Source organism: Lutjanus erythropterus, chromosome 7 (genome assembly GCF_056507025.1).
Source record: "Lutjanus erythropterus isolate fLutEry1 chromosome 7, fLutEry1.hap2, whole genome shotgun sequence".
Taxonomy (NCBI): domain Eukaryota; kingdom Metazoa; phylum Chordata; class Actinopteri; order Lutjaniformes; family Lutjanidae; genus Lutjanus; species Lutjanus erythropterus.
The window spans coordinates 14,444,999-14,466,539 of NC_139323.1; the positions used below are offsets into that span (position 1 = coordinate 14,444,999).

The 21,541-nt window shown below is 39.2% G+C and overlaps 1 protein-coding gene across 2 annotated transcripts; it reads right to left on the minus strand.

Annotated features, from left to right (window-relative positions):
- Positions 1–1,015: 1,015 nt before the first annotated feature.
- tjp3 (tight junction protein 3) lies at positions 1,016–21,280 on the minus strand. 2 transcript variants are annotated; one of them, XM_084722868.1, is made up of 30 exons: positions 21,168–21,280; positions 15,723–15,779; positions 15,005–15,129; positions 14,622–14,724; positions 14,232–14,523; positions 14,044–14,147; positions 13,755–13,944; positions 13,576–13,651; positions 13,364–13,461; positions 13,026–13,116; positions 12,009–12,191; positions 11,804–11,907; positions 10,453–10,540; positions 9,650–9,726; positions 9,286–9,382; positions 8,081–8,169; positions 7,879–7,951; positions 7,600–7,673; positions 7,396–7,459; positions 7,142–7,298; positions 5,671–5,779; positions 5,367–5,586; positions 5,072–5,280; positions 4,894–4,989; positions 4,714–4,793; positions 4,085–4,295; positions 3,826–3,926; positions 2,269–2,847; positions 1,359–1,423; positions 1,016–1,276 (listed from the first exon to the last, which is right to left on the minus strand). In XM_084722868.1, the coding sequence occupies exons 1-30, from the start codon at positions 21,249–21,251 to the stop codon at positions 1,141–1,143; spliced, it is 4,032 nt and encodes a 1,343-aa protein (XP_084578994.1). In that variant the 5' UTR covers positions 21,252–21,280; the 3' UTR covers positions 1,016–1,140. The 2 variants fall into 2 exon arrangements, with proteins under 2 accessions (XP_084578994.1, XP_084578995.1); XM_084722869.1 differs by lacking the exon at positions 21,168–21,280 and adding an exon at positions 19,361–19,707.
- Between the last annotated feature and the right edge of the window lie 261 nt (positions 21,281–21,541).

The following is a 21,541-nucleotide window of genomic DNA, read 5'->3' on the forward strand; positions in this document are numbered from 1 at the left end:
CTTTAGTCAGTTAATATAACCTTGACTGAAATCACATCAATTTATATAAGTAAAACATTTAAATGCTATACATTCAGTGGTGTTAAAATTTCAACATTATGGGTCTGGTCTTCATCACTTGAGAGGACTAAATAAAAAGGATAAAATCAATTTCAATTTTATTTAAACTTGAAATGACTTTGAAATGTTGAGTGTTGCTTGAAACTGGAGTTCATACATTTGTCTCCTCTGCCAGCTCTGACCACCAGAGGGGGACTCCACAAAGAAGTCTGATGAGATGAAAACAGCAGCGGGTTGTGGGGACATATCTACAATCCCCTTTTCCCATGTGAGTTTGTCATCTTTGATTACACACAGATGAATTTCAAGATATGCATCATGTGAGCAAAAACATCAGCTGATATTCATTTGAGGTTTTAACATGGGACTCCTGTACACAAGGCCTGAACATCAGGTTAAAATGCAGATGCCACATGACATTTCATCAAATAAACAACAAAATAACTGTGACAGTAAGAACCTGATAACTTTGTGCCCCATGGGGGTCTGTCCAGTTTGCCCAGTTTTCACATCAATAGCTAATATCCGTGATTATCAGTAATCAATGTATTTATGTCTGTGAATTCTGGTAAAAAATATTCACCTTCTGATTTTTTCCATTTCGTATGATTGAACAAACTCACATTTGAAATCAAGAAAACAGTTTAATGTTAAAAAAAAAAGTTAGAGAGACATTTTCACATTTAATGAAAAGTGACTCATTTAGTAAGATTTCTAATAAAACTAGACTTTGTTGATATATTACATACAGCAGCAGTAACAGCAAAGAGCAAATTGATATGTTTGACATGAAGTTATTTAAATACAAAAATACGTAAAGAAATCAGGCACTTTGATCTTAACATTCATGTGATAACCTTTCTTTCTTTAGATGTTAAACTGCTAAAAATGTTGTAGAAATTTTGAATATCCAATGTCCTGCAGCTGAGCGAGGGCTTCAGTGTGACCCGACCAACATCTTCAGACAAAACTTTGCTTCTGCAGAAAAAAAAGTTCAAGATAATTTAAGAATCAACAGTTTCTCGGAGGAGTGAAATGTCTTTTTCAGATCAGTAGATTCCCACTTTATTCCTCTAAACTCTAAAGTTCTGTTGCAGGACCCCATTCGATGTCGTCGTCCTCGTCCTCCACCTCTGCGTCGTCCTCGTCCTCAGAGCTGTCGCTGCCTCTGATCTGCGTGCGTCTGTACTGGACTGCTTGGTGATGATGTGCAAGCCTGTCGGGACAGAAGCGTCCAGATTATTAGCACGCATCCTCAAGTTTGGTTTTACTCTGAAACCCAAAAACAGAACACTTACACAATGAACTGAGGGCCCTTCTTTCCCTCGGGCTGTGCCTGTGGCTCCGGCTCCGCAGATCGAGCCTACAAGAGATCACAACAAGAACTTCTAATCATTTCTGTTTCTTGACCTGAAACGTGTTTAATCTAAATGAACACATGTTTTGTTTTTATTTGATTTTTAAATCTATTTAATCACATCTCCACTGTCAAAACACTTTCCAGGCAGCCACACAGGTTTCAGTAAGAAAAGTCAACTGTCTACTGACTAGTTAATATTTACTATAATATATATGTCTGAGCTAAAGTTAGACTGCTGCTGAGTGGTAATAATTCACTTCTGGTGCATTCATTTGTTGCTGGGAAAAAAAATCAGACTGATAAATGTAAGAGTAAGATATCAAGAGAAAAAAACATATTAAAAAGATAAAGGACAATTTAGCTTTTTGTATTAAAAAAGTTACAGTTTGTTATACTACTTCAAACAAATTTATTACTTAAATGATCAAGTAATCTGACATTTTTTCCTTAATTAATCGATTGATTGGTCTAGAAAACATCTCAACATTGTGTAATTGTTTGTTGCCCAAGCAACAGAGTGAATACATACATACATGTTGCATAATGACTTAAAATTCTTAAAGATAATTCTATCAAGACTACAAAAACCAGCAGATACTTACATTTGAGAAGCTAAAACCAAGTTTATGTTAAAAGACAAATTATCAAGTGACTATATATATTTTTTTTCAATTTACTGGCTACTCTACTTGTAAAAGTCCTTAGATCAAGGCATCTGGGTAATTTATTTATTTAGTATACATCACAGAGTTGCTCAGCGAAATGAAAGTTATAGTGCCTTCATGCTGCACGACAGACAAACAAAAACAAATTTATTGTCCTTTAAATAAGAACAAGGTTTCATTTACCTGTTGTAATTTCTCCTCAATAGCAGACAGGCTGGCATGTGGTGGGTTCTCAGGCTCCACCGCAGCATACGAGGGCTCGTTCACAGAGTAGCGAGTGGTGGGGTCGGGGGCTATAAAGTCTGGGGGTCCGTCTGATGGAGTGGTGGGTGCAATAACATCAAGAGCACTGAAATCTGAGTCTGTAAAGCTGCGATGAGAAGGCTCTTCCTCCTCAGCGGCGCTGTGAGGTGGGCTGTAACTGTCTCGGCGAGGTGCCTTGGGCTCGGGTACGTGCATCAGTGGTGGGATCTCTCTGAGCGAGTACGGGTCGGCGTGAGGCTCGGTGTCCTCCATGTGGCTGCGGTGTCCGGAGGCGGGCTCTGATGATCGGGCTAAAGCAGCTCCAGCTACCCTGGAGCCTCTGGGGGGATTTGCTGCGTTCTGACCGGGATAAGCTTCCTCCAGGTCCTCGTTATCGGTGTAGGCCTCTCCGTCAGTGAAGGCCTCTCCATCAGTGTCCTCCAGGTCACTGGCAGCACTGAGGTAGTCTGATTGGGTTTGGTCCAGAGCGTCCAAATCTTGTTCTCCACCACTCTCCAACTGAATAATAATTTAAAAAAATCTTTGTTATTAGTTTGTCAATGGATAGAAGATATGTTCATCACACTTTAAGTCACAACTCTCCAGCTCTCTTAATAAATTTTTGTAAGAAATAAATTAAAAAAACTAATAATAGCAATAAAATGGTATATATATATATATATATATATATATATATATATATATATATATATCTATCTATCTATCTATCTATCTATCTATCTATCTCTATATCTATCTATATATATATATATATATATATATACACACATATATATACATATATATATATATATATTACATTACATATTACATTACATATTTAATAATTGCTCTACTGTACAATTTTCTTTTTTTACTTTCGCTGCACAAAGAGTCAAATGAGTATTTTAAGTGCATGAATTTGAATCTCAAGCTGCCCTTTTTGAACATTTAGCAGAGAGTGTAGTGGCATACTTAAAGGAATAGTTTGGGTTTTTTGAAGTGGGGTATTATGAGTTACTTATAGACAGTCCGTGTATTACCTACAGTAGATAACCTTCAACATGACCCCAGTTTGTAGGAGCAGCAGGAGTAATGTAGGAGCAATGTACTGCGGTGTACAGGGTCAGCAGTAACATGTATGTTAGACATCTAAAAAAAAAAACAGGTTGGTGGCTTTGGAGAAAGCAATATCTGGCTTATGTTGCAGCAGTGTCAGAAAAGGCTGTCTGACGGCAAAGTAAAGCTGTGAAAATACTCTAAATATAGAGTACATTTAAACAGATATTGACTTTTTTTAGGTAGCCATATTTTTTTTGCAGCTGACCCTGTCCACAGCAGTTCACTGCGCGCTGGCACTCCTCTCTGCTAACTCATACAACCCCACTTCAAATAATCCGAACTACCCCTTACATTATGAAACAGTCCAGTGTGTGTGTGTGTGTGTGTGTGTGTGTGTGTGTGTGTGTGTGTGTGGTGAGGAGCTGTGTGTTGTACCGTGACTTCAGACACCCAGACAGGTTTGGACTGTTGGTGGCGGATCTTATCCTTTAGACTTTCATACCAAACACTGGAGTTGGGCTGCAGGTCAACACGTGCTGCAGGGAAACACACAAACACAGATGCATAGACAGTGTAAATTGGTACCAGTACATCTGCCAAGGATAAACAGACAAAGAAAAAAAAGCCACCTGCCTACTTTTACATAGTCTCCTATGATATGTGACGGGGACAGACTTTCCTCATGTGTAATTACCTGAGAAAAGGTGGCTGCAGTGTTTCCTCAGCTTGAGGGCCTGTGAGTAAAGGCGCCTGGAGCTCTTGTTGGAGTTGGGGCTGTACCTCTGCCTCATGGCCTTGACGTCCTTACGGCTGTGAGGGTCCAAGAAAATGACCATTGGGTGATACTGAATGTAGTTCAGCCTTTCCACTGCAGTGGGAGTGATGTCCAGGAGAGGGTGCTTGTCCTGAGAAAAGAAAGCACCAATACAAAAAAAAGAGACAACAGGTTTATGTTTTTGTTAAAAGTGACTAAATATCAAAGTATTTCTTAGGACAGGCTTTGTTTGTTGTGTGAAATTGACAGTGAGGTTCATTTTTTGTTTCTCTGTCCTCCATTGACATTGAATTCTTTTGGCTGGATGATTATCAAAACCTTGAATTTTGCTTTAGGAAGGGAAACTTTTCTGTGACAGACTTTATTTTCCTTAGCTTAGGAGAGAAGACAAAATAATTTGTTAAAGACCAAGCAGTAAAAATAACCTGTAATTATACAATGAAAGGAAATCTAATGAAAAGTTTGAACACTGCATCCTGTAAACCCATAATTTTGCGCATGACATGGAAATAAAAGAAATCAATCTGTTGAATGGAAGACTGACTCACCTTCTCTGCTATTCTCCTCACAGTGTCCAGTTTAATAACTGTGGATCCACTGTCTCCTCCTCCACTGCGAGGAACCATGTCTGCAGTCATGCAGGAGACAGAAAAACAATGTTTGATGTGAACATCAAATCAGGAAAAGAACTAAAAAGGTAGGAAAGAATTTTCTTGTGTGAAACTAACCTGCCACTTCATATTCATCAGGCATCTCTCTGGCCAGCTTCTCCATGGCAATGTCATTAAGAGGACCCATAATCACAATGGGCCGTTTGAAATTAGCTGGAGACACAAACAATTCAGGATTATTGAAACTTGCTTGATTGCGACTTTGGAAATGACAAAGCTCATTTTAAAAACCAACCTTCTCTGAGCAGGACTCTCTCGTAGGCCGGGAATTTGCCCTGAATGGTGAGCTGCAGCAGGTCATCACGAGTCCGACGTGTGTTCTTTTCATTCTTCTTGTTCCCTCTGAGCCCCCGTAGTTTCCAGAACTCAGCTCTCGGCCCCGACACCTGCTGCCTCTCCCCAGTTCCCCGCTGTGACTGCTCGATACTGGCCAGATTCTCAGCCCTGCAGGAGATAATAGTTATGATGGTTAACAAAACTGAATTATGCTTCAACTAGAAATCTAAAACTTGTTTCCGTCTCTTCCTGACCTGGCCTGGTTGGGGATGGTGCCCTTATCCATCTCGTGCAGGTCATTCCCCATGCGGACCGCCAGCCAGTTGCCTAGCTTACCGCGGTGCATCGTGTCCACCACCCTGAACACCTCTCCTCTGGTGAAGCTCAGGCCGATGGGGCCCTCTGCCTCATGGTCAAAGTGTGTGCGGATGTAGAAATTGTCTGCCAGGTTGGACTTGATGATCTTCTTATAAACTGAGGAAAGTAAAAGTTAAAATGAATGACTGACATCAAGCTTTAATCATAATTACAGCGTAATCAGGTTAGTGATAAACTTACTGTCCATCTTGTTCTGAGTGCAGATTTCAACCCGCTCTCCTTTCTTGATGTTCAGGAGGAAGTTGGCCGCCTCCTCTCGGGTGAAATGACCAAAATCAACTTTATTTACCTGAGTAAGAAGGAGACAGACATTTATTTTAAGCCAAATACAAAATAAATTAAAAAAAAAGGCAAATGCAACTTGCACCCAGGTAGAAGTGGCCAACAATGTTATTTGCACCCAGAGTGGAATAGCCGATATGGCTATTTACACCAAGGTGTATAGCTTAGCATGGCAGAGAGAAGCACCAAAGTGTTTGCAGCCAACAGTGCTATTTGCACACAGCTGAGATAAAACATGATGTTTTCTTAAATATAATCAAGTAGTTTTGTTGTCTAAACCTAACCAAACTGTACCAGGAAAAAAGATTGAAAAGAAACAGTTACTAAGTTAACTTGTCGCTCTTTATAGCTAAACTACGGCATTTACAGGCATAAATTGCTGCTGTATGTCTATTCTCAGCTGGGTTTAAATAGACACACCAAAAAAAGGAATGTAAAAAGACGTTAAACTACTGACATATGCAGATTACAGTCACAGAGAACTCACTATATTCAGTTTTGTGTCATTTATCATCTTAAATTACACAATCAAATTACTATATGTATTACTATATATTGATTAAACTCCAACACATTTAATTTAACTTATTGTTCTGAAGCTGAACCGGGACATTTGATGTCAAACCCCTGAACATAACAAGATCAATTGACCTGCTATATTTTTGGCAGCATGATGAAAAGTCTGCATGATCTTGAAAATAAAGTGACATGCCATAATAGGTGTCCAGCTGAGCTTTAAATAAAGTTTCTTACAGAAGCCCTGAGAGGCAAAGGAGAAAAAAAATCTGGTGATCCATTTACGAAGTCTGATCTCAGTTGTTCTATTTCCTGTGTTTATGGTTTGAGAACATGTAGGGAAAAATGTTTTCATTTAACTTTCCATCTGTGAAACAGGTGGGAAAAAAGGTTTGCCCCATGAATTATTTTTATCAGGATCTTTTTTTTTTCTCTGTTTGTTGATGTCATACTAATTTCGGCCACAAGAGGCTGAAGTACAAAAGTACTGAGAGCCGAACGCACACAGACTTTTAGAAACATCACACAACTCTCTCTGCTCTCCTGCTTAGACAGAAGTTGAGACTTGGTTTTCTGGTGCACATCAGAAAAGAAACAAAACAAAACAAAACAAAAAAAAAAAAACCAAACCAAAACAGAAAAACAATGGTAAGTCTACTAGTGATGGGAAATGGGCTGATTGACCTTTTCTTTCTTTTCAAAAAGTTGCACCCTAATTTTGGCGTAAAGATTATATTAGAACGATTATCCTGGCAAAACCTTTTTTCCACCTCTTCATTACTGTTAAGATTTAAAAGGTAAATGATGAATTCATGGAAGACGATCAGACTAAAGGAGAGCATCACTGTCTCACCTGCATGATCTGGTCTCCCTCCTTCATCCCCTCTTCGTACGCGGGGCTGTTTGGCTGAACTCCACCCACAAATATACCAACATCGTTTCCCCCCACGAGCCTCAGACCCACGCTGCCCTCCTTCACAAACGACACTGTGTGAACATCTGAGCTGTACCTGAGAGGGAGAAGAAGAATTAGAGAGGATTCTTTTTGTTTCTGTCGAGATGAATCAAATAAATTCATATTTTAATATTCACACTGTCATTACTTACCCTGGATTGGGTGATGGGTAAGAATCTGGAGGTAGGGAGTAGATAGGCTCTTCTGTAGGCTTGGCTAGAAGACATACAGAAACAGTTATTAGTTATTCTGTTGATTAATGAATCACTAATTTAGTCTATTAAATGAAAAAAAAATCACAAAAGTTTGGTGATTCATTTTTCAAATAATTAATCGACCATCAATCTAAGCCTTACAGTAAACTGGTGGGTTGCTCTTCACTGAAATCCCAGACCTGATAGTACCAGTTCCATTAGCAGTACGAGGAATGCTGTGAGATGGAGAAAAAAAAAAGAAATCAATCAATATATATGTATATTAATATATATATTTATATATTTGTGGAAGAACACATTTACACTTCAAACAGTATAACAGCCAGGAGAAGTTCCTAAAGGGGTCAAAGCTTTATAAGAACAAAACAACTTATGTTTGGACACTGATTTGATTCTGATGAAGTGCATGGTCAGACGTACTTGCGGCGGGCGTCCTCCCGCTCGGAGCTCCCAGACCTCCTGAGTTGTGACAGCTGGTCTGACTCTGACGAATCTGAAGGAGGTAAACAGACGACACAGACTGTGGTCATGACTACCTGCTGGCTTTTTAGCTCTAAAACATTACATATATATAACTTGACAATACAGAGGAGGAGTGTATGACGTGGGAGAGAAGACTGACCGTCAGGAGGAGGTCTGGCGGGTGACGGGGCACGACGAGGAGGCTCCTGCTTCACAGCGACTGAGGTGGGTTTTATATCAGGCAGGACTCTGAGAGAAGCAGAGTGATTAAGACAAATAAATGTAATGACCTATCATTTAATCTTTTTTTTTTGTCATTTTGTGGTAAATAAGTAAAACAACACATGACAGATGTGATCATAAATATCTTAAAGGCATTGTTCACATTTTGTTGTATGAGGTACTTATCCATTTTCGGTGTTTTAAAAGTTTAGTTCTAAAATACAGAGTACACTTTAACTGATAATGATCTTTTTTTAAGGTGACCTTTTTTAGGCGGTTAATAGGGCTGAACAAATTTGAAGATATAATTGCAGTTATTTTGATTGATATTGCGATTGCAATATGATTTGCAGCTGATCTTGTCCATAGCAATTCATTGTTTAACCTCCTACATCAGTGCTCCTCTCTGCTTCTCCAAACTGGGGTCCTCATGACCGCTATCTACTACAAGTTACTCACTGACTATGAGGTACCACATGCAGCCTCACTTAAAATAATCTGAAATATAACTTTAAAACTAAAATGTTGTGGAAACATGATGCAATGCAATCCTCGCAGGAAGTCATGTCATGTGTCATCGGTGTGTACAGAGTGTGTTACAGTGTGTGTGTGTTAAAGCAGATGAACCAGTCAGACATCCTGTGAGCGTCTGTCTCCACAGTGAGGCAGTAACCTAAAGGTGACACTCAGTCACGTCTCATTTTTAACTGTGCCAGAGTTTGCTCTGCACTAAATACCGCAGCTAGTGTTTATTAAACTTTTTAGTTTAATAGTTTAAAAGTTTTAGTTTTCAATAATATGGAAGTCTATTGTATTCTGTATTTATACCACAATAATGCATTTTATTAAACATCTGACATGTTGACTTTCAACAAATATTTAACTAACAGGCATATTATATGAAACTTATATTCAGACAGTACACCTACTCGGGTTACTATCAATAGACTGCTGCTTTATTGTCTACACTGTTGGTTGAGGTTAAATTTAGGCCCTCAGAAGCACTTTGCAAATTTAGAGTTTAGGTTTCTGGTTAGTTCCAAAGGTCATGTTTATATAAAATTATTGACTTGAGTCATAACTTGCAGACATCTGACATGTTGAGAGTCAGCTTCTGACTAATGCTCTAATAGCGTCTCTCACCTGTATCGGTTTTTAGCCGTGTTGGAGTTGGCGCTGTCTGTCGAGTCCCTGCGAGGAACAGATGCATAACTGGCCTCTGATTCAGACTCTGAAGGAGCTGTGGAGATCAATGAAATAAAAGCTAGCATTATGAAAACACTTGATATTACACCAGCACGTAATTTTGGATGCATTTGTTCAGATATTCGTTGGCCAGTGGCTAACAAAATATCTAAAGTTTATTCCCAATTTTAATACCCATGTAAAACTGACTATATATTTAAGCCACAAATGAGGGGTAAAATTCTTGAAATTGAAAAAATAAGACAGTCGCTCCCTCCACAACAGCGGGTAACACTCACTGCCTCAAAACAAACACACACACCTTTCTGTGGTGGATTGCTGGCAGTGACGCTGGCTTCACTCCATCGTGGCGGCTCCACCGCTTCATCTGGCAGGACTCTGCAAGAGAAGAGAGGGAGGCGGGAGTGAGGGAGGAGGAAGACAACAAATCTCAGTTACGTTTGGAGAGGGGGGGGGGGCGCGTGGCTAAAATGATGATTATTGATGAGAGGGTGAGGCTGAAATGTTGAATATTCACCTTGGTGTCCCTGAGGGAAGCTCTCTCTGTGATGGTTAACTGCTTTGTAACTGATCAAAATTAACCATTCAGTAGTTTATTAGTTGTTTTAATTTTAACATGCTGAATAAATCATGCAGATTTGCAAGAAGTGATCAATAAACTAGTATTCTACAGATGTTTGATTGGAATATTGTTGTTTCAGTGATAATGAAATGTCCTCTGGTTAATCAACACTTAGCCACATACAGGAGGAGAGGGACATGTTCAGTGAAAGTCACTTTTATTTTATTGGTTAACATAAGCACAAACACTTGGTACACAGTCCAAAACACAAATCAAGCAGAAATCAAAGGCTACAAAATAAGATTTAATGCACAAAATAAGCAAATCAATAATAAAAAAAAAATCACAAGACAGAGACAGAGGGGTCATTTAAGTTTTAAAATGTAAATAAAAACATATGATTATTAGCTAATGTTAATAACGGGAGAGGCATGCACAGCCTGCTCAGTGTCCCAGTCCGTGACGTCTTGTTGGGTTTCGGGAAGGGGGTGAGGGGGGGAGGTGGAGGTTGGGTTTGGGGTTGGGTGGGCCTTCATCTGTACCTGTATCTGCTGAGGGACTCCTGACTGTACGAGGTGCTCCGCCTCTGAGGAGGCGCCGAGCTGCCGTCGTCCGACTCGGACTCAGATCCTGACAAGAAGAAGAAGAGTAAATATGGCAGATTAAAACAGCAGCAAGCACTGACATTACTGTGCTGCAGCATAAAACAGGGTTCCTACATATTTTCCAGACTTATCCAGACAAATTTCCAGACTTTTTGGTAGATTTTCCAGACCATATTAAACATCTAGCCTGCTTTTCCCAGTTGGAATCCTGAGCCAATCAGGCTTTATATTTGGGATTGACAAGCTAGCCCTTATTCATTTTTTTTTTAAATAAAGGTTTGGTTTTCCTTATGCAGAAAATGTTTCTTCTTTCTGTTAACTACATCACTACAAGCTTAAGATTTGGTTATATGCTATGTTTATATGCATTTCAAAGACAGTCTTTGTTTTGCAGGCTGTGTGCAGGTATCGAGACATCTCTGTGTAGGAGTGTACATTCAGTCACACGTCATACTTCTTGCTTTACTTTCAATGACATCAAACTGACTCTGGCCTGTGCTCTCTTACACGGTGGTAAACATTTTGGCGGCACTAGCTGTCCGCTCCAAGCGCCATAAAAAACAATTTTATCGTTGAAAATTTTTTATTGCTTCTTTTTCTCTTTCCTTACATTATATTTGTTGTCTGGGTGTGTTTAAACATCTTTTATCATACTTACTCTTGAACTTTTGTTTTGATAAATCATATTGTAAACTTGTAACTGGGCAATGGGGTAGGGTCACTTGTGTTAAAATAAATGAAACTGTATTTCAAATTGTATTTTCTATAACCTGCTAATGAAAATACTTGTATGATCAATTCATTTTTAGAAATTCAGAATTTGATATTTTTAAAAACAAATTAGAAGCAATAGTCTGGAAATACAAATATTTTTCCATATTCTCCTTTCTTTTCTCCATACATATCCAGACCTGGAGATTACTAAAATCAAATTCCATACTTTTCCATATTGTGTTGAAACCCTAATAAAATAACAAGTGCTTTATTTCTTGTATTCTTCTTTTTAGCTGTCTGCTGCAGTGTTTTAAACTGCCGACAAATTGCTTTCATACCTATTTAAAACTGATGCATTTAGGGTAATAAAATGCAGCACAGTGATCTTTTCATGTTTGGCTTAAGCTTTATTTGACTCTTCACACCTGTTCAGCAGCAAACATTCAAAGATTAAGCAAATATTGTCAAAGAAGTGTCAGACAAAGTCCCGGATGTGTCCCATCACAAGGAAGTTGTTTTTGTGTGTGTGTGTGTGTGTGTGTGTGTGTGTGTGTGCGTGTGTGTGTGCACTGACCTGGAGGTGGGATTCTAACAGGAGAGCTGACCCTCCTTGGTGGCTCTGGGCGGACAGTGATGGGGGAGGATCTCAGCCCTACGTGAGCAAGATCAGGAAGGACTCTGAGGGAAGAGGAGTGTGAGATAAAGACCGTTAGAAAAAAAATGGAAAAAAAGAGCGGTGGAAGATTGGTGGTTGGAATTAAATCAAGCTTTGTCCTCACTTGTATCTGCCGTCTGGACGGGGGCTCTCTCTGCGAGGTGGAGGGGAGGCGCTGCGGTCAGAGTCGGACTCCGACACCGGCTTACGAGGCCGTGAGGCTGAGGAGGTGGGGCGAGAGGTGGACCAGTTGGGGACTACAGGAGAGGACCGAGGGTTGGGGAGGGTGGACACACCAGACAGACTTCTGTAGAAAGACCAAATCAAAAAATTATTTCTTAAGACCTTACTGGACATTTGTTGCATTTAGGTGCACTTAAGTAAACTGGATATGATTGTTTTTGTGCCTGATTTTTTAAATGTACCCTAAACATAAATCCAGGTCATCTTAAGTGAGTTGAAGGATTAAGAAAAAACCTAGTAATCGTTGCTAGATTACAGCTGGAGAAACCAGATTTAGGTTCTACAAGAGTGCATGTGCACAACAAAAGACTTCACACAGGTAAAGTATCAACTGTCAGCAATGAAGAATGAAAGGAATGACAATTAGTGCAACCATTGAAAGTCAGACTAAAACTGAAACTGAGATAAATCTGAATCTTTCCACAACTGAACACACTATAACTATAAAAAATCAATCGTGCAGTAAGAAAAGAATTGCATGCTTTCTCATAACAGAAGCAGACCTCTGTCTGACCCATGTGAACGTAAATAGATTTAGATTTCTGGTGAAAAGTCACTTAAGTTCTGTTCTGTTTGTGCAGATGGCAGAAAAAGTAGTCTTGCTATAAAATTATTTAACATTATTAATTACTTATAAAATAAGTAATAACCCTGGTTATGTTGCTAGAAAGAATAGTAAAAATCAGAAGTATTGATTCTTAATTATTATTGTATTGTATGTTTGGAACCTTGCTGCTTATAAAAATCTGGACATTTTACACCTGTCCAGCATTTAAAATGATCATACACTCTTCTATTTTCAGTCTCACGATCAGTTATTTATCTACACATGCAGAGGGAATATACAGAGTTAAATAAACATTTTGTCAATTTAAAAAAAAAAATAGATTGAACTTACTTGTATTTGCTGGAGTGATCCCTCACGTCTGGACTGGTTCTCCTGACAGGAGGAGGAGAGGCGCTGCGGTCTGACTCTGAGTCAGATGGAGCTGAAGGAACAAAAATGAACAAAAACAAACATTGTTATAATCTTTTTTTATTGTGTATTTTCAGCAGTGAGCAGCTACAGAGACATTAAACATTTGCTAACACATCACTAAGTCACAGCTTGACTTCACACAAAATATTAATGCTGTTTCTTCTGAAGGGACCTTGATATTTCAAGTACCAACGTCACTGTTTGTCTGAGTATGTGATCAACAGCTTATGTGTTACTTTGGTAAGAGAGGGACTGACCTCTGCGGGAGGCGTAGGTTCTAGGAGGAGGCCGACTCAAGGTGGAGCGTACTGGTGATGAATCCCGAGACTTGGCTGGAGGAGGATCAGCTCTTGTTCTGAGTTAAAGCAAAAGATTTAGTCATCTTAAAATAGAAGAAATAAGACATTTTAAAGTCAAAATAATCAACTTGTGTTCATAGTTCTAGTGGTGGAATAGGTGTTGTGTTTACCTGCGTGTCCGTTTCTCTCTGGTGGGTTGACGGGATGTCCTGTGAGTGGGCATGGCCTCATCAATGTCTGAAATGTCTGATGGAAAACAAAAAACAACTTGAGTTAACTGCTCTTACTCTCATCTCAGCCCTCGCTCACATTTACCCCCCCCCCCCCCCCCACCTCCTCCATCCCTCACCTTCCAGTTCAGAGCTGCTGTCTCGGCGGCGGTCGTCCTCACTGTTGGGGGCACTGTCCTCCACCTCTGGGATGCTGACCAGGAACTTACGTTCGTCCCTGAGGACCGTCATGGTCAGTTTGCCCCGGCTCTTCTCCACCAGGTGCTTGGTCTCCAGCAGGGATAGATTCTCCGTCGTCATGCCATTGATCTGGTCATCAAAGGAGACAAATCAGTTGCCAGTGGATTACATTTTGCAGGAGTTGTTGTGTATTGACACGAAATAAATAATTCAAATCTTAATATTCACCTTGAGAATGAGATCTCCCTCCTGCAGAGTTCCTTCCTTTGCAGCCAGGCCTGTTTCCGTCATGTGCTTGATGAAGATCTGACTGCCCAGCTTCAATCCATACTCTGCAGGAAGAGAAAGACAACAGTCAGAAACCAACACTCTCCCCATGAGCACCTCTGGTCTGTCCCTACTCCCTGAAGTCTTACCATCTGTGATTTTCTTTTTAAGCAGCGTCGTTCTGATGGGTTTGTCTGCGACATCCTGATACGGTAGCCTTTTGTACCCTGATGACATCAGCGGCAGCGTGTTTCCATGCCCGTTGCGGTCAGGCGTGTTGCTGCGGGCGCGGGAATGATAGCGGTTGTCTCGGGTGTCACTGCCGTCAGAATAACGTCGCGTCCGTCTGGGGGGGTCTGCGTCCAGCAGGTTGGAATGGGAGGCAGCCCGAGACGGCCTGGTGGTCGCTGGGATCTGGATCTTGCGAGGGCGTTTCACCGTCTGGAGGGGGAAAAATGGAAGAAATTTAGAGAAATGTCTGAACTGGGCAGTTATACATGATAGATTAGAAGTCATATAGGTGTTTCCTCAATACTCACTACGTTTGCAGTCTTGCCACATGACTTGAGGGTCTGAATGGTGTAGTTAGAGTGGACGTTCTCCATAGACACTCCATTAACCATGACAATTTGGTCTTTGGTGCTGCAGAGCAAAAGCAAACACATACATGAGTCTGGTTCTGCTGGTGGGTTTACTAACCCTCCAAGTAAGTCTTTCTATGTACACAGACAGGTGATCAGCACTTGTTTGCACCATCTTTGTGTAAGTTGTGTGTAAAGCTGACATTAGAGGATTTGTGACTATTACTACTAGTTAGTTTGAAACTAAATTAGCTACTAAAATTTGTTGCATCACAATTACTTAAAATAGCTTGGACCTAAAGGTTTCTACAGTCACATCAGAGTGATGGTAGTCAACTTACAACAGTCGTCCCATGGCTGGTCCATTTGGCAGCACATCTGACACCACCACAGTGGTGTCCCCACTGTCTGGGTGAGGCTTGTCCTTGCCTCCTGATATGGCAAAACCAAACCCCAGTTTGGAATCCTGTCATTATGAGAGAATGAGACGAAAAATAGTTTTTAGACAGGCAAAAAATGACAGCAAATGCGTGAAAGGGTGTCATGGATGAAGAGAAAGAATGCAGGAAAGTAAGCAGGTAGAGTGTGAGTATGTGTGGGAGATGCAGTGGAGAGATAAAGGGAGCAGGAGGACATTCCAGCGGCGTTCAGTCTGAGTGTGGAGAGTGAAGTGCCAGCTGGTGCTGTGGGGTGCAGCAGGGTGTGTCGTCTCTGTGAATTCCTGCTGGAGTCTGTGCTGTGAAACTGAGAAGTCTGAGGCACGGTCAACCCAGCTCAACCCCCGCAAGACCTTTGATAATACTGTGGAAACAATACTGAAACTGCCTCTGTGCCATACATCAAGGCTCGACTTTCACTTCTGTATCTGTGCAGCCAGAGCAAACAGCACTGATGCAAAAAAAAAAAAAATACAGTGGTCTGCACCTCAAATTTGCTTTGGTTTCTTGCGAATTTCATGTAAGTTTTTTCACATGTGGAACAGGAAGACACATTCATCATAACACATCTGAAATGCACATTATTTCAAGCTTGTCATATTTTGATGTAACTCCCACTTACTTTGTTTAGGGTTATTGTATGTTGCTCCCATATTGTCAGCTCCTCCATGCCTGGTTTCTGTAAAGAAAGATAAACAAACACAACAATGATGAGAATAAATTTAGATAAGGAATATTAAAATGTCATATGAAATCATAAATTATTAATCATAATAGATAAGCCAGGTGATTACATGAGGACAGTTGAGCCTGAGCTGAGCAGGAAGAGTGTGTGTGTACGACTCAACCTGATCTCAGCATGCTCTCACCTGTCTCAATCCTGCCTGACCGGTATGGAGGAGGGGCTACCTGCTGTTTGTGTGTGTGTTCTTAAGAATATGCTGAACATACCCTGGACTCACTCAGTAACTGTACGATAATAAAAAAAACATTGTATCGAGACGAGTGGGCCTGTAACTGACAGTTATTTTATTATGGATTAATCAGACAATTATTTTCTTGATAAGTCAATTAATAATCTTCAAATGTCTTGTCTGATTTACATTTTTCACCATTTTGACATTTTCTGGAACAAACCACTAATCGATTAATCGAGAAAATTATCAACAGATTACTTGATAATGAAAATTATCATTAGTTGATGTTCTGGTCTTATCTAACCAACAGTCCAAAAACCCAAAATATTCATTCATAGATATGTAGAAGCTGGAACCAGCAAATATTTCGCATTTAAAAAAAAATCTATTACCATTAATTTTCTAATTGATTAATCAACTAATTGTGGTAGTTCTAGGGACAAATATATATATCTATATCTTATTTAAGTAGCACAGACACATTGTGCCTGTTCTACAGCGCACATTTCTGTTTGTCTGTCTGTAAACAGTCAAATCACTCGGCCCTGGAGGCTGGTGATCGTGGAGCATTTGTACAGATAGTGAACATTTTCTAAACCACCAGGTTATATGAAGACACTTTGGAGATCTTGGTTATTTGAAACAATATAAAGACCCAATACATATTATAAATAATAAGGGAGACCCACAAATGATATTTGGAGCTGATATGTATTTGAAGTAAAAAAAAATAAAATAATAGAGTCAGAATTTAGAAACTTTAGAACTGCATTTCAGAGGCAAATATCATACTTGATAACTTTAGTTAGCTACTTTGCAGATTCAGATTATTAATAAATAATATAATCAACTATCATTAACAATGATTATTTATTATTTTTGATTAAGCTTCACAGCAGAATATAGCAGCCTAATTAACAGACAGTTAGTGCTGTGATCAACAATCAGATTTGAAAAATAACGTGCTGATAATTGATCGTCCGCTATGTCTCCTGAGAGTCATTAATGCCATCTGAGAATGTGTTGTATGGTGAATGAAACCACCAGAGAAAAGACGTCACAACTGCACTGTAAGTCTTCCCACTGTCACACAAACCGTCCTCTGTACTCTACACTCTTCTACATGTCTATCAAAAATACACAAGCCACTAAAACACCACAAACCACAGACGTTTGCATGCTGCACTAACATGACAACATGCCTCTCGTGTTTGTCATTTTCCACATATTAGCTGTTTTCAAAACCAAACAAAGACAATGCACTGGCTGACCATGGACTATATTTCACAGAGTGAGGAAGTCGCCTGCTGTATATCAGTAAGAACAGGTAAAGCCAGCTGCTCTTGTCAGAGACACACACATACTGTTGGAGTCAAATGATAAAAACAGCATGGAGTTTATTCAAACACATGCAGGCCACACAGCGAGGGCAAGGCAGTGACGTGTGTTAACACAGGCAAATGAGATTTACAACTTCAAGCAACTCACTGAGCCACCAGCCAAGTAGCCAACGTCCTGTCACACCCCAAAACATGAAAATACAAGATGAATTCACTGAAGTCAGTCTTAGTGTAACTGCACAGTATGTAAGTTCTGCCACTAGGGGGCCTGTCTCACATCAAAACAATGAGTAAAGACGTAGTTTGATGTTGTGATGTAGCGTAGGATCATGGGAGTTGCTGTCTTCATTGTCAAACAACCGCCATCGCTGAAGAAAATCTATGTCATGTTACTCAGGCAGAAGTTATGTTTGGATGATTTAAGTTTTATTCACATTGTTTAGTTGTGTTTGCTGAATTCCTCCCTCACTCTCTAACATCATCATCCAGTGTTTCCTGTATTTTCCTTTAGGTTAAGAAGACCAAAGATGAGGAGACCAAATGAAAAGTTAGCTTGAATAAAATTACTAATTTCTCAGGTTTTGAACATTGTTGGAAACAAAATATACAGTGTGACTAATCATTTTAGGCATTTTAATGCAGACATGTTACATATTATGCCTTGCACAAAAAAAAAAAAACTCTAATCATTTAGGGAAAGAAATCTTTTATGATTACCACAAAAATCTTAAACTGGCTGGTGGAGGTAACCACGAGCGCAGGTGTACAGTGTGTGACCTGTGAACAGTAGGCTGTTTGTTTGAACAAGTTAATCATAAACCTGACGGAGGGGAAAAAAAAAAACATACAGCAACTGACCTGATTGTTCAAATAAAAGCTGGCTCTGGATTTTCGTACAGCATGTCAAACTATAATTTTAATCTAAACTGACAGTGAAACCTGAAGGCGTTACAGTTTTATTTGTAATTTCACTGCAGTTACACAAGTCAAACAAGGATCAGTATTTTCATTACCAATTAATCTGAAGATCATTTTCTTATTAATCAATTAGTTGTTGGGTCTATAAAATATCAGAAAATAGATTAACAATGTTGATCATGTTTCCCCAAAAGCCTAAGTTGACATGCATAAATGGATATTAGAAAATATTCAGTTTACTGTCAGAGAGGAGTAAAAAAAGAAAATATTTACATTTGACAAGCTGAAATCCGAAAATTTAGACTTTTTTTTTTTTCTAAAAAAAGGATTCAAAATATTAATTGATTATCAAAATAGCTGGCAATTCATTAAATTAAATTAATTTCATAGTTGACAACATCAACTATTAAATGAGCACTGCAGCTTTAAAGGATTATAACTCAGAAGTAGCAGACGACTGAATCTAATGATGAGCAAAGAGCAAAATAACTTCATGTCAAAATTTGTCAAAATACTGTTGCAGCTCATAAGTTCTGCTGAGTGGACCTATTTTCAATAAGATCAGCTGAATCACAGCACAGCAGTTAAACTTTAACTCAGGCTGTCAATATTCAACAGAAAATCAAAATCTCACAACTGACACGTATGTGATACTCATCATCCATAAGTGAAGTTAAATAAAGGAAATATGCAAATGGAAGCCATGCTATCAGTCCTCAGTCGAAGAAATTTCCTAAAAATAGTTTCCTAAAAACAAATCAGGCTTTAAGCAAAGCAGAGTGATGCTTGTTTCATTTATGTCATATAGTTGTACTGCAAAAGCTTCTGTAAAAAAATTCTTATTGAATTTAGCCAAAAATAAATAAATCAGCAGAAAGTGATTTATTGATGTGTACTGATGTGAGCTTGGTTTAAGGCCACAACCTGCAGCCCTTCCTTTAGATTTTCACCTCGCCAGCTCTAAGGAACATTTAGCCGGTGACTCATAATAACTTATGTCCTTTGTTGATCTTCAGCAGCTTCGTGTTAGGTACTTTCAGGCAGCGGGATACCGTAATGCTTTGTGTTCCTCCCTCTCCACTTACCACTTGGTCTTTGAACCTTACTTCCATTTCCCACTGGGATCTCCAAGCTGAACAAAACACCTGCGGCGCTCAATGAACAGCCAGCTCTTTATGTATATTCCATATGGCAATGCCAAAAGTAAAACAATCACAGATCCAACAGTTCTCCGGCTCCAGGTCCTTCCCCCTCTGATCAGCTCTGTGTGGAGGATGGAAATCTGATCTCCTCCTGCTGAAATTATTCCTGATGTGACCGACTATCGTGTTACTCTCTCTCAGCCAGGAGAGAAGAAAAAAAAAAAAAAAAAAATCTAGGAGAGACCTCACCTGGAGCGCTCCTCCCCCACCCAGACTTTGCCCACTCTCACAGCCGCTCTCTAGTGCCCTTCAATAAACAGGTGGAGCTGCACTGCCTTAAGCAAACCCCCAAACACAGATATCTTAAATGTGACAGGTACTGTAATCACAGAGAGGCATGCAGGCCCGCATCAGTCTACACTTATGAATATTAGCTACCTCCATATGTTAAAAATATAACTTTGTGGTTCAGGGGGTCAATAACATGTATTTCTTTGTATATAGTCTTGAATTTCCACATTTGGCTGCTTTCAAGTCAGACAAAAAATATTCTACACATAAAATGACATTTCTGCCACTGCTAATTCCAACCCTCAGCTAGGATTATAGTGTTCATGTCTTATGCAAAACTTTATATACAATCCCTTGTAATCCAACATGCCATATTTGTAGGGCTGCAAATAAGATTTATTTTCATAATCAATTAACCATTTTTCTTTCTATTTTTTTTCAATTAATAAAATTGAAAAAAAAAAAAGCCAATATGATGCCAGAATACAAACAGCAGAGTTTTTCTTACCATTATAATACCTGGGTAAATCATTTCCAGGGTCTGAATATTCTAAAGCAATAAAAGTTCACTGCTGTTTGGAAAAGGGTGTACTTGCATTATTATGCTATTATACTATCATTATATAGGTCTTAAAATGATAATAATATAATTTATTGCAATTATTTCTCTGATAATATATCAAGCAGCAAAGTAAGTAAATGTCCAGTAAAAGTAGTCATGACAAGCCTACCACTTAATCAATAAAATGTCCAATAATGACTAATTTGAAAGGATAAGTTATCAAAATTTTGTCTTAAGATTTCTCATAAATCTGATGAGCAGCTAAAAAAAAAGTCTATACTATGTTTGATGAAGCCAAATTGACAGAAAATCTACACTTCAAAACATGTAACACACACACCTAAATAAGTGACACATTAAGCTCACTGGTTCAAGGAATTATTCTGACTGTTGGAATATGCGACACAGTTATAACTTTAACATCACAATTTTCATTTTTACTAAAAAAAAACAAAAACAAAACAAAAACAACAAAAACTATTTAAAATGTGATGATGTGATATTTGTTGGCATCTGTGCCAAACAAACATGTTTTCAGGTTATAATTCTTTATCGCACATTTTTCCTTTTTCAAAAAAGTGCGAGGTGGTTCTGGTTCTGCAATTTAGATACTGCACTTGGCCATGTTGTGATTTAGATAATATTGCAATGAATTGTGCAGCCCTAATCTGAACTTAAGTTAGTTCTGTGGACTAAAGAAAGTGTAGCCAGAAAACTTACAGTATATTTGTAATAATAAACCTGCCAAAGGATCTAGTGGTGGGGTGACGAAGATTAAAATACACAGATGAAATGTAAAGAGTAACTGCAAACTGCAAACATGGATTATGACAAAACAAGACAAAATATTAAGAGGTTGAATAAAGGTTGTTGCTACAGTACAATCCATCCACTTACAGGCACCACCAGCAGCGGCGGTGGAGGCTCCGGGGGCACAGAGCCAAAGTGCTTCAGTAGTTTCATTCGCTGCGTCAGATTCATGATGATAATTGGTTTGAAAAAAAAAACACCTGCTGCCTGACTCAGTCACTTCGGTCTGACTGATACAGACACACAAAAAATGTAGCCTGTGTGTTGACCATGTAGTCTCACTGCTGCAGGTCTCCAAAGGGCAAACAATCCACAGAAAGAGGCCACAGCCAGAGGACACCTCAAAGTATTCAATTTAAAATCTAGAAAATGAAAAAACAAGCAACACAGTAACACTCCTCTGCTCCCCACAGGTAGGCCATGTGTCCATCCCTCCAGAGTAATGATCTGTGTTATTATTA